Raw genomic sequence first — 12,644 nt, forward strand, 5'->3', positions numbered from 1 at the left:
ACTTCACAATCAAATTTTGTATCTTATCAAATAATTTAAAAATTGAAATTAATTTTAAATTATGATAGCTCAGTTATTTGATTTTAATCTTTTGAATTTAATGTCAAAATATGTACATTATATTGAAATATTTGAACTATTTTGAGTGAGCTTAAGGGCTGTATTGAATGATTTTATGTAAATTGAATATTTTTATTTATTATTATGAGGACTTATTGAAATGATAAATAAATTTCATGTGTCATATAAAAGTAATATAGTAAGAAAAAAATTAATGAATTGAATAATTTAAAAAAAATTATCTAATATGTTTTATTTAGTAAGCAAGTCTTTGCCTTCTGTTCATATTGACTAAGAAAAAACTTTAAATAATATCAAGAAGTAATTAAATGATGTTATAATTAAAAATTTTATTTTATATGAATATTAAAATACAACTATTCAAGCAAGTAAATATGATTATCATCATCATGTGAATAATTGTTTCATATCAGTTTATTTTCATCAATCTACTGAGAAATTATTATATTGTAATTATGAATTATTATTATTATTAAAACTACTGCTAAGTAACTCTGTGGTAAAAATTTAATGTTCATTGAATTGAAAATATCAAAAATTTAAAAAGTAAAAAGTTATATAATAAACAAAATATATTAAAATAAATATGGAATTTAAACTGATTTATTAATCAACAATAATGATATTTTCAGATTTTGATTTTATACTATATTTATGAGTATTATGTAAATTAGCATATTTTAATAATGAATTGATCTGAACAATTATATGGTAAAACATTTAATGTAATTTCTCTTAATTCATTTTAATATTATTGAGGTTTTTTGTATTTTTCAGTATAGATAATGATTTATTGTACACATCAACTACATTGAATTAAATATAAAGAATATTATTTTTTTGATGGGATGTTTTATTTATAAAATTATGTCAACAAGGAACTGAAGAATTTATCCAAATGAAAGTGTAATAATTTATGTAGGACATTCTTACAGAAATTTTACTTATGCTGTAAACTTCAAAATTCTTTTTAAAAATTATTCTTTGTTGCAAAAATTTATCAATTGGAATCTTAACTCAGCATAAAATATTTGTCACAATCCACAATACAACAGTAAATATTTTATTCAAGAAACATATAACTAAAAGTCATTAGATATCCAATTTAAGCATTTTCAATTGATTTTGTGCAAAAACCAAATGTTTACATTCAGATGATTTAATGTATTTATAACATAAAATACTTGTAACATTATCATTTTTACAATATTTGGAAGTATTACAATAATTTCTTTTTTTTTTTTTGCAGAGTATAATATAACATAATTTTATATACTAAAAATTTTTTGCATTGAAACATTGCAAGCATTATTTTTCATAATGTATTATAACTTCTGCTAAGAATAAAGTTCTTGATTTCTAGATTAAACAACAGTTTCACATTATCTTAGCTTTTGCCATCTTAAGAGAATTTACAAAGTTCTGGTTCTTTGGTACTTTGCATCTCTTTTTTTCTCTGTAGTCTGATTTTTTTTTATTGCACCAACATGCACTAAAATTTTGTTTTTTAATGATATGATTCAAAATTTTATTTTTACACCTGTCCCTATCATGTGTGGGTAATCATCTCACTGTTAGCCAAACAGGAAGGTTCTTGAACAATTTTTATAAACTATGTTAGGCTATCAGCAAATATAATGGGATGGAAGAGATTCACAAGTTGTTTCCACTACATTAACACCAGACAAAAGTTGACTGTCTTTTGACTAATGACTTTTAATTATGTTACAATACTAAACATTTTGTTCATGAAACATGTATTGTGTGAAATGTGTGTTGAATTGAGTCTCCATGCAGTAAAGGGAGGAAAGTTAATTTAATATTAATCTGTATATGTATTTCAGTTCATTATTTTTTAAATTAACTGAAAAAACAAGTGTCAGCACAACCTATATATGTACGAATTTATTATTATTATTAATTAAATTTTTAATGTATCAGATAAGTTTAACCTAGCTGAGTAGAGTAATCAATTTTAATTATCAACTCAGATACTATTGCTTATTGATATTTATTGAAAGTTTTTTAAATTTTAGAATAATCTAGTGTATATTCTATTTAAATTCCCAATTTAAAAAGTTTTTAAGTTTTTGACTAATCTTAAATAAAATCCTTTAATCCATTTAATAGCTTTTATCATCTAATAAATTCTTGAGCAAATTCAGGCATGTAATTCAATGAAATGCATGCCTGAATTTGCTCAGGAATGAAATGTAATTCAATGAAATATTTGACTTTTCTCCCTCAAACTATTTGTACAGAATGAATTGAATTTTGCTATTGTACTTCATATTTTAAATCAAATTTGAAATTTAATATTACAGTATTGTATGTATAGGACTATATGCAGCTAACTGAAAAACCATAATTTTCGGGAATGGGATTTGAAAATTGTATCAACTTTCAATTGTCTACAAAATATTCGCTATTTTATGCAACTATTTGGAATTTCACATATGCTGTTTATGGTTCTATAAGAATGTGTTGAAAGTAACATGAATACTCTATTAATATACATAACAGTATTGAGAGTTTATACTCAGATATTGAATTGATACATAATAATAATTTTTTTTTTAAATTAAAAAAGTATCAAATTTTGCAAGTATTGTAATTTTTAAGAAAAGTGTCAATTTTTCTGTTGATACTCTTATAACTGATACTATCTTTATTTTTAATGGAGGAAAGTATTTTATAATTTAATTAATGGGATAATGAATGTTATTCTTATATTTATTATCTTATCAAATAAACTGATGAATAAATGCATTATTATGTACTCTGAAATTAAGGAAATTAAATAAATCAGTTTAATTATCATGTAAATAAAAAAAGAAACTTGAAATGTTATCTAGAAAACATTATACAATTATTCAGAAAACATAACTGTAGCTTTAAATTATTTTTAATAATATATATAAGTTTTTATTTAAAAATTTTTAAACTTAAAGCCAATATCCTCACTTCTAAGCTTTATATGGTTATAGAGTATTTTGAACTTTAATATTGTAGAATAATTCTTTTATTTTTAAATTTAAAAAAATTTAAGACCTTTTAGATATTTGTAGAAATTTCATGTTAGCCTCCACTGCAAGAAATTTGAAAAACTTTTTTCCCCCTGATCATTGTTTTCAGCATCAAGTAAATAAATATGAAATGTCAAAGACAAATTATGATTATACATACAGAAGTTAATTTTTTTTAAAAATTAATTTCTGTATGTATAATCTAAATTTATACTTTTAGTGTTTATTTCATTTTAGAATCAAACTATTAAAAATAATAGTTTGATTCTAAAATGAAATAAACACTAAAAAAGTACGTTTTTAATTTTCATTATATGCCTTTTCAAAGAAACAGGATGATCATGAATTGATATTTCTGAACTTTTCTAAAGTCTTATTTCTTTAAAGAAATATTAAGAAAGAAAAATTAACAATTTATTTAAAAACTTTAATTATAGTAAAAGACAACAAAACTAATAGGGTCTTTCATAAATAACTGATACTTTTATTAATTATTATAATTAATAAATAATATTCGGTCTGAAAAATGTGAACATGTGTTTGTTAATAAATCAATGGTTTTCTCATTAATGAATATTTTCTTGAAGATTATTTTTTAGAATTAGCACACCACTGAGCAAATTAACTTCAACAGTAGTGTATCAGAAGGTTATTGTGAATATTTTTTTTTAATATAATATATGTATGTATGTATATACTGTATATAAAGAACTTTTAATAAATTACAAACATGGTTATAGAAATTCAATAATAATCTTTTATTAAATTCTTATAAAGGATTTAATTGTTTCTTTAATATGTTTAATATAATGTATTTTAAACTTATTCTATATTTGATTTCTGTATGTATAATTGCTTTACATTTGTATTCATTAGTTAATCATGAAAATATCAATTAAAAATAAAATTAAAGTTACATTTAAACCTTATTTATTGGGATGAAATGTACCTGAGAACCAATCCAGATTAACAAAAATCGGGATAAACTGAAAATAGTAGGGTACTGAAATAAACTCTAAAATTCCATACTGAAAATACTTTTTAATAATAGAAAATAAACTTACTATACTTACTTGAAAACAATAGGACATTAATATTATATAAATAGTGCACAAAAATTATTTAGTACAAAGAAACAATACATATTTTTATCTTTACAGTTGTGAGATTGCTAAATAGATATGTATTAAGATTGTAAATGTTTAAATGATCTTTGCAAAAAATAATGTTTTTACAAAATGAGTAAAAAATATAAATGAATATTTAAACTGTTTTAGATATCTTATCTAGGGATTTGACTGTGTTTCATAATTTCTCATCACGGTGGAGCCTAACATAAAATTAATTTTTAAAAATATTTAAATTTATTGTAATTTACTTTTATACAAAAGAATCAACAAATGATGATAGAGAATTCTTTAATGTGAAGTGATTTGTTTTGAACATAGAACGGTTGAAAATGTAGACCTCAAAATCTTGGAATATAACTGTGTTAAGAAGATGAAGTAAATAATTGTAATTTTATTTTTGTTTGTTTAAAATTTTTGATTTTGGTCTATTTCTAAAATTTTTTACTGTATGCTAAATAAATATTAAAAATAAAATGTTTCAGTTCATTGTTCTAATGAGAACTCATTGCTTCTTATGATAACTTACTCCCTTCCAAAAAGAGTTGTTAAAGAATTAAATAGATTTTAATGTAACTTATTTAAAAAGCTATGGTCATAATATAAAATACATATATACATGTAATAAATCTGAATAACTAGCTAAATAACCACCAGAACTATTATATTTTAAAAATTTACTTACTAAATTGATGGGATCATATTCTTATTGTCATATTTAACAAAGTTACAGTTTAGTTTAAAACTAGCCTGGTAAAAAAAAAACTTCATTTCATTTACTTGTAATTTTGTATTTATATACTTGTTCACAGCAAGGCATGTTAATAATTCTGATTTTTGCTATAAAAATCGACAAAATCTAAATCATCAGTACAATATATTAATAACAAAGATACTGAAAAAAACACAAATGGAAAGAATTTCATCAATAATATATATAACTTATACCAAGAACAATAGAATAATTTTTGAAATTTGACTATAACAGAATGTAATGAATAATATAAATGAATATCATTTATATTATTCATTATAATGGTTAAAAATGTGCTAATGAAATAAACTAATATCTTAATCAAAATATTCAACATAACACAGTAATTTGACTAATATACTAATTCTTAATTAAATAATTAAAGTTTTTTCCTGTATTTAAAAAAATATTTTCTGTTTTATAAAATCTTAATTTTTATTATATATTTATTTAGGCCAGTTTTAATATTACTTTAAAATAGTCTATTGAAATTTATCTGAGAATGCAGAAATAAATAAATTTGTTTTAAAGCACACATTAAATTTCCATGTAAGTATCTTATTATGTTTCTTCTTTTTTTATTCTGGCATGGTGTGCTTATTAATCTTCTTAATTAATCACATTTTAATACTTTTGAATGATTTTGGGTTACTAATTAATGAAAATTATTTTGTTAAAGATATGCATATTGCCATGTAGTAGTAGTAGTAGTAGTAGTAGTAGTAATAATAATGCATGCAGAAAATGTCACATTATGCCAGAAACTATACAACACATCACCTCTGGTTGCAAGCTCTTGGCACAGACAGATTATTTACACAGACATAATCAAGTAGCAAATATAATACACCAAGAGCTTGCAAAGAAACACAAATTAGTAGACATCCACAAACCATACTACAAATACATTCCACAGACAGTATTGGAAAACAACACGCACAAAATGTACTACGACAGAGCCATAATCACAGATAAAACAATTTACCACAACAGACCAGACATCATACTCATTGACAAACACAATAAAATCACATACATTATAGACATAATTATTCCAAACACTCACAATATACAAAACGCATGCACTGAAAAAATTAGCAAGTACACAGAACTCGCCCAGGAAATAAGGCATCTGTGGAGGATGGATAAGGTGCTTATTGTACCTGTTGTTCTCTCTTCTACAGGTGTCATACCACACACACTACACAAAAGCCTGGGCACATTACAATTGAATAGAAACACATACATCACACTACAGAAGGCCACTATATTGAATACATGTCATATTGTGAGAAAATTCCTGAATACAGACACACACACTGATACACTTCTTTAATTTCTGTTTTGGTTACTATGCCTTGACTTTGGTCCGGCATAGTACACAGCCACCGGTGTTAACCGAGTATATCTCACTTAACCCAACATAATAATAATAATAATAATACAGTAGAGCATCGATTATCCGACCCCCGATTAACCAACTTATCGGTTAACCGACCGCGTTCTAGTCGGCAAATTCAAATGTCCGCTAGAGATGTGGCGCTACAATATTTGGTTATGTCTTGGCTACTTTAATATTATTTTTGTTAAATTTTTGCATGTTTTAGCTGGCAGCACTGGCTCGACCATGAAAGGGAGGCTAGTATTTAAATCAGGCCTAATACACTATACTAATAATGTATTTTTTCATACTTTTCGGTTATCCGACCAACCCCAGTCCCCAATTGAGTCGGATAATCGATGCTATACTGTAATATGAATGATATAAAATGTAAATTAATCTGTTATTTTAGTTACCTGGAAAAGAACAACTTAGATCCACAACTTTTGCTAAACATAATTTTTTCATTTGCATGTTACGAAATTAATGTGGTTTTTAAGGTTTTCTTTCTTAAAAATTTACAGAAGAGAGTGAATTATTCTCATTTATTTTTACTTTTCCAGCTGTTATAACAAAAAACAAATGATTTCCCAAGATTTACATTTTTTGACTCAGGACACCTTGAAATGTCAAGAAATGAAAAAAAAATTTGGTGGTTCTGTATGTATAGATATTAGTGTGTGGGGGCACAATTTTGTTTATCCTCTTTGAAGCTTAATAACTCCTGTTCTTTTTGTCAAAAATTTCTGAAATTTTGCAGGGAGGTTTGTGTATTAGGTGAATTGATGCTATTAAATTTTGGTTGTTAAAGGTTGACAGGGTAGGGAGACAATGGAGGTCATGTTTATCTCTAGTCGGATCAGACTTAATGACGACTTTACTTGTTGTTAGCATTTACAATTTTTTTTTTATATAAAACTCATCCCTATTCTCAAAATCTGGCTTTTTACTATTTTCTAATAGTTAAAAATATAAAAGTTTTAAAATAAAGTGGTTACAGATGGTGCCACCAAAATTTTAAAGTTAGGAAAGTTGAGCAACTCATTGCTGGTTTATTTTTGTTAAGTAACTAACTTGTATCTCCATAGACATGCTTAACATATTTGTTTTCTGAATGCCAAAGAAAGTTTTTCATTTTTGAGTTTTGTCTGTGTAAATTTTTAAGAAAGACGGATGCTAATATTTTCAAATGATTCTTAAATCTTAATTTTATCTGAAATAATTACAGCTTGCAAAATGTATTGTAACTAGCTGTGAAGCATTTCTTTGAGTTATCAGAAATTGATAAATCATAATTTTTTATGATTTCAGATCAATATCAATTGTTCAACTTTTTAAGAATTTTTAATAAAAAAAAATTGAGTAAGATTTTTAATCATTTGACAAAGACTATTTGAAACCATTATTTCAGTTTCATTACATATTTCTTCAAATAATAAATAAAAAGATCATTTGTGACACGTACAAGGCCAAAGTTAAAAATATTTAGAGATGTGATTTGATTACTCTTATTGAATGTCGATAAAAAAATTTAAGACATTATAAAATAATAAAATTAAAAATTAATAGTATAAGCTTGTATATTGTTTATATGGAAAATGAAAAGATTATACAGTAGAAACTTGATTTAACATTTTTCAAGGAACTAATTAAAAATATGTTAAATTGCAGAATAGGTAAAATCCTTAAAAACATGCCAGAATGTACAAATATATAAATGTGTGTATACATTCAAAATGTATAAAGTGAGTAAAAAATAATAATAATTTTAGTGTAAATGCTTCTGTGAAAGTTGTTTCAAACAATATAATATATAAGAACTGGCACCACTAGACATATTTTACACTGTTAAACTGTTAAAGCTGTCTTTTGACAGTAATCTAGAATACTCGTTTGTTTCCTGTTGAATATTTGATGTATCTTCACACGGTTTCTAAATTAGAAACATACACATTTTTGTCACTATCACCCAAACATGAAATACAGTATTTTTCTTCTTCTTTGAAAAACAGTGTTTGAGGTAAAAATTCATCTAGAGATTAAGGTTATGATGCATTAAATCCTGAAAATTCACAAAATTGAAGGAACTGAATGCGGTAATATTGACATTGTGGCTTACAAAAATTTTAAGACTACTGATGATAAAACTACATTTAATGTATTTTTTAAAATGTTTTTTGCATGAAATACTTATATGAGAATGAGTTTTGTACAGATTGACATTAATCACTAATTATATTTGGTTGTTTGGTTTTCTTTTAAATGAACAGTTATGATGTATATTGATTGTATAAATTAAAATTTTAATTCGTATAAAATTATTTTATACCAGTATAAATTTTGAAAGTAAAATTATAACAGATTTTATTGTATTAATATTCTTAGTATATTCACACTTAACATATAAAATAATATAAAACATACTGAATATGTAAAAGAAAAAAAAGCTTTACCTATGAAGACTGTTAATTTGTTACTACTTTTATAATTTGTGAAATATATATTGTATAAAAAAATAGATTATAGATTTTGTATAATTTATGATGATCAAACTCATATATATAATTTTGTTTTTAGGAGGATACTTCTCTTTCACTGTCTGAAAAAGAAACTACAGTCAGGTAAGTAAAAACAAACTTTAAACATTAAAAAAAATATTCAAGTTTTATAAACTAGTTTTAAAAATTATAAAAATGCGAGGGCTGTTCAGAACATTTGCGGCCTTGCCTATATGCAGCGCTGCAATCAGTTTAATTTTTGGCGGGAATAATTCAGCCATCTTTGCTAAAGATACAATACCAATTTCCACTTGATTTGTCATAAAGTTTTGCCACGACAGCTTAGCAGATAGTCAGTTTGCACATGCATTGTCAAATATGGAGAAGACAGACTCGTACGGTCAGAAAATACCTGACGAAAAAAGGGTTGGCCCCATCTCAAATCAAAGCTTACATGGATGAAGTTTTGGGCTAGTCTGCTTCTTTGTACACCACTATGATAAAATGGACAGCCCTTTTTAAATCTGGCAGAGAGAGAGTGGAAGATGACCCTTGCAGCAGACGGCTGTTAACTGCTATTACTGAAGAAAATATCAACCAAGTTCACGATTTGGTGTTAGCAGATTGCCATTTGAAAACACGTGAGATAGCTGAGACAACAGGCATCTATGTTGACCGAGTGCACCACATCCTAACCAAAAATTTGGGTATGATGAAGGTCTGCCGACCATCGAGCAAAAACGTGTTTGCACTTTGATGTCAAAGGAGTGCTTGGACTTCTACCAGAAAAACCCACAGGATTTCTTGCATCAGTTTGTGACTAGTGACAAAACGTGGATCCACTACTACACTCCCGAAACAAAAGAAGAGTTGAAGCAATGGAAACACCACAGTTCGCCACCACCAAAGAAGGCAAAGACAGTTTCATCAGCGGGGAAAGTGATGGCCTCGGTTTTTTGGGATGCTAAAGGCATCATCTATATTGACTACCTAGAAAGAGTAAAGACCATCAATGCTGTCTATTACTGTGAACTTTTGGAAAAACTGAAGAAAGAAATCGAAGGAAAGAGAGCCACACTTGAAGAAGAAAAAGGTTCTGTTCCACCACGATAATGCACCTGCACATTCCGCCAGAATCACTGAACAAAAGAGAAATGAACTTTGCTTCCAATTAGTTCCACATCCACCGTACTCACCTGATTTGGCCTCCAGTGACTTCCACCTTTTTCCAAACCAAAAAAATTTTTTGGCTGGAAAGAGATTCCACTCAAATGATGAAGTCATCTCTGAAGTGAACGAGTATTTTGCACACCTTAACAAATTGACCTATTGTGATGGCATAAAAAAGCTAGAACATTGCTGGAATAAATACATTGCTAACAAAGGAGACTACATTGAAAAATAAAAAAGTTTTAATATTATTTTGTTTGTTGTTCTATTTGAGGCCACGAACTTTCCAAACAACCCTCGTATATGTAATTAATATTTGTTTGTTAAAACCTGTTGCTTTTAAAAACCTTTTCAAAAATACAGTAAAATCTTACTGTTATTTTGGATATTGCCCCAAAACAAAGAAACAACAACAAAATTCACACCTAAACGCTAATTCCAGCAGTAAAAGTGAACAAACTTTAATGTTCAAATGTTTTCGACTTCTTTTAGAGGCCCTCCTCAGGAATGTACAACAAAAAACTGTTCTATCGTTTGAAATTCTTTAACCGTCGAATACCGTCGTGTTCCAATTTTTAAAAATATTTAACAATGTACCGTACAATACAACAATCATTACGTTTTAAACATAAAATTATAATTTAAATAAAGTTATAAATAGACTCATTATTATTATTAATATTATAGTGTTGTAAAAAAATTAGTGCGCTGTAAACTTTGCTGTAAACGCAGCATAAGTTTGTTCATTTTTACTGCTGGAATTAGCATTTAGGTGTGAATTTTGTTAGTATAGTTCCAGTTTATATGTGCTAAATTTTTGTCTAAAACAAAGAAAGTTTAAAATAAAGGATTTAGTGCCAAAACATGATTTGTGTAATTTCTATGATTTCAAGAAAAATCAATGTTTTTATGCAAGTCTCTTCCGTAATGATTAACCAAGTTTTAGTTAGGGTAGTTTGTTTGGAACAAAATGAAACAATTAGACAATCCAACATGTTTGTATTATAATTTTTCCAATGAAGTATTTTTTTTATTCTGATATCTCATTTTGGAATATTATTATTAGCATATTATGTCAGCCTGTCTAGCTGCTGTCTAATATTGTTTGTGTTTCTATTCTTTACAAGCAGGCTTCTGAAGGGTTTTTGATTTGTGTACTTCTGACTGTGGATGCAGTTTCAGTCTATGGTAGGTCACAGTAGTGACCTACCATAGACTGACCACCTGCATAGACTAGTGTGGCTAAGAACAATGAAGTTGTCAGGTTGTTGATCAATTGCGCAGCTCAGGAAGTTGCTCATCCGTGACGTAAGAACATGCTAATCGTCATCAAAGGCGTTCCAGGTGGACTGGTCTGATTTCACGCAATAGGGGCACGAAAATCGATCAGAGGGACGCGTTATAGCACTGTAGGTTGATAATACTAATTGCTTATCGCTTTTCTAATGCTTAGCATCGGCCATTTTTATTTTAAAATCGTAAATGTGCTTGCAACTGATTATAAGAAATTAGGATTGAATCTGTTATTTTCATACTTTTCTTTCTTTATAACGTTTTATTTGCGTTTATTTTCCTGTAATTCGAGACGAAACAGCTTTAAAATAAACAGATTACGTTTCACTTACCAAAAGATTATCTCTATTGACATCGGTTTCTTTGAAATCAGAGAGGAATAGATTGTGTCAATTTCTAGTGTTAAGTGTTTATTGCTTTTGCGGTAATCTGAGTAGAGGGGAGAAGTCACTTAATAAACCGCCAAGTGTTTTATTACTGTTTAAACAACTGCTCCCCAGTTGTTATTTTTAGTAATTAGAGAGGGTATATCGTCTGTCAAGGTCGGTTAAAGTTTATTACTTTCACAACAGGATGTCAAGTGAGCTGCCTCCCACTCCCCGCTGTTAATGACAACAACGCGCTAAGTGTTTTATTACTATGTAAACAAAAACTCCTTTCCCTGTCAGAAGTGGGTCAGATGTCAAGGTTAAGTGTGCAACGTTTTTATGACTTCTTAGAAAAACACAGAGATTAGAAATGACTATTTACATTTATTATTAACTTTAAGAATTTACAGAATAATATTTACACAATAATATTTATACACATTAGCTTAAAAACTAATTAAAAACATTAAACATGACAACATAAAAGGAGAATAAATTAAATGATATAAAAATAGTGTTTACATAAGTAGTATAGAATTAAATGAATAAAATATAATGTGATATATGAATATTTACAAATTATGAAAAGGTCAATTCGAATATAATATGAATAAAAATACAATATAGTAAAACAAATTGATTACAATAAGATCTGTTTATAAAATGGCAATATATTTTATTCATCTTTATGTAATAACAAAGATGTAGCATTATGGAAAAATTTTTGCAAAGTTGAACGGTATAATCAATAAATATTTTTTGAAACAACAAAAATGTTCATTGCAATTTTAACTCGTAAACTTTATATAAGTATAATTTAAAACAAATCGATTTAAAACATGATAAAGACAATTTTTTAAACGAGCAGAAATAAATTATAAGAAAGATATTAAAAGTAAACAGTTCTGACAAAACTGAGTTCTTAAATATCAAGGACAACATTCTG

The 12,644-nt window shown here is 26.8% G+C and overlaps 1 protein-coding gene across 1 annotated transcript in view; it reads left to right on the top strand.

Moving 5' to 3' along the window:
• The first annotated feature begins 8,090 nt into the window (after positions 1–8,090).
• Positions 8,091–12,644, top strand: part of LOC136969206 (cellular tumor antigen p53-like) — a 39,244-nt gene continuing 34,690 nt past the window's right edge. Inside the window, exons 1-2 of the mRNA XM_067263301.1 lie at positions 8,091–8,114; positions 8,947–8,990. Coding sequence (XP_067119402.1) covers positions 8,106–8,114; positions 8,947–8,990 — 53 coding nt within the window. The 5' untranslated portion in view covers positions 8,091–8,105. The remainder of the gene's footprint in view (positions 8,115–8,946; positions 8,991–12,644) is intronic.

Source organism: Centruroides vittatus, unplaced genomic scaffold (assembly GCF_030686945.1).
Source record: "Centruroides vittatus isolate TY-2023 unplaced genomic scaffold, ASM3068694v2 contig_1758, whole genome shotgun sequence".
Lineage (NCBI taxonomy): Eukaryota > Metazoa > Arthropoda > Arachnida > Scorpiones > Buthidae > Centruroides > Centruroides vittatus.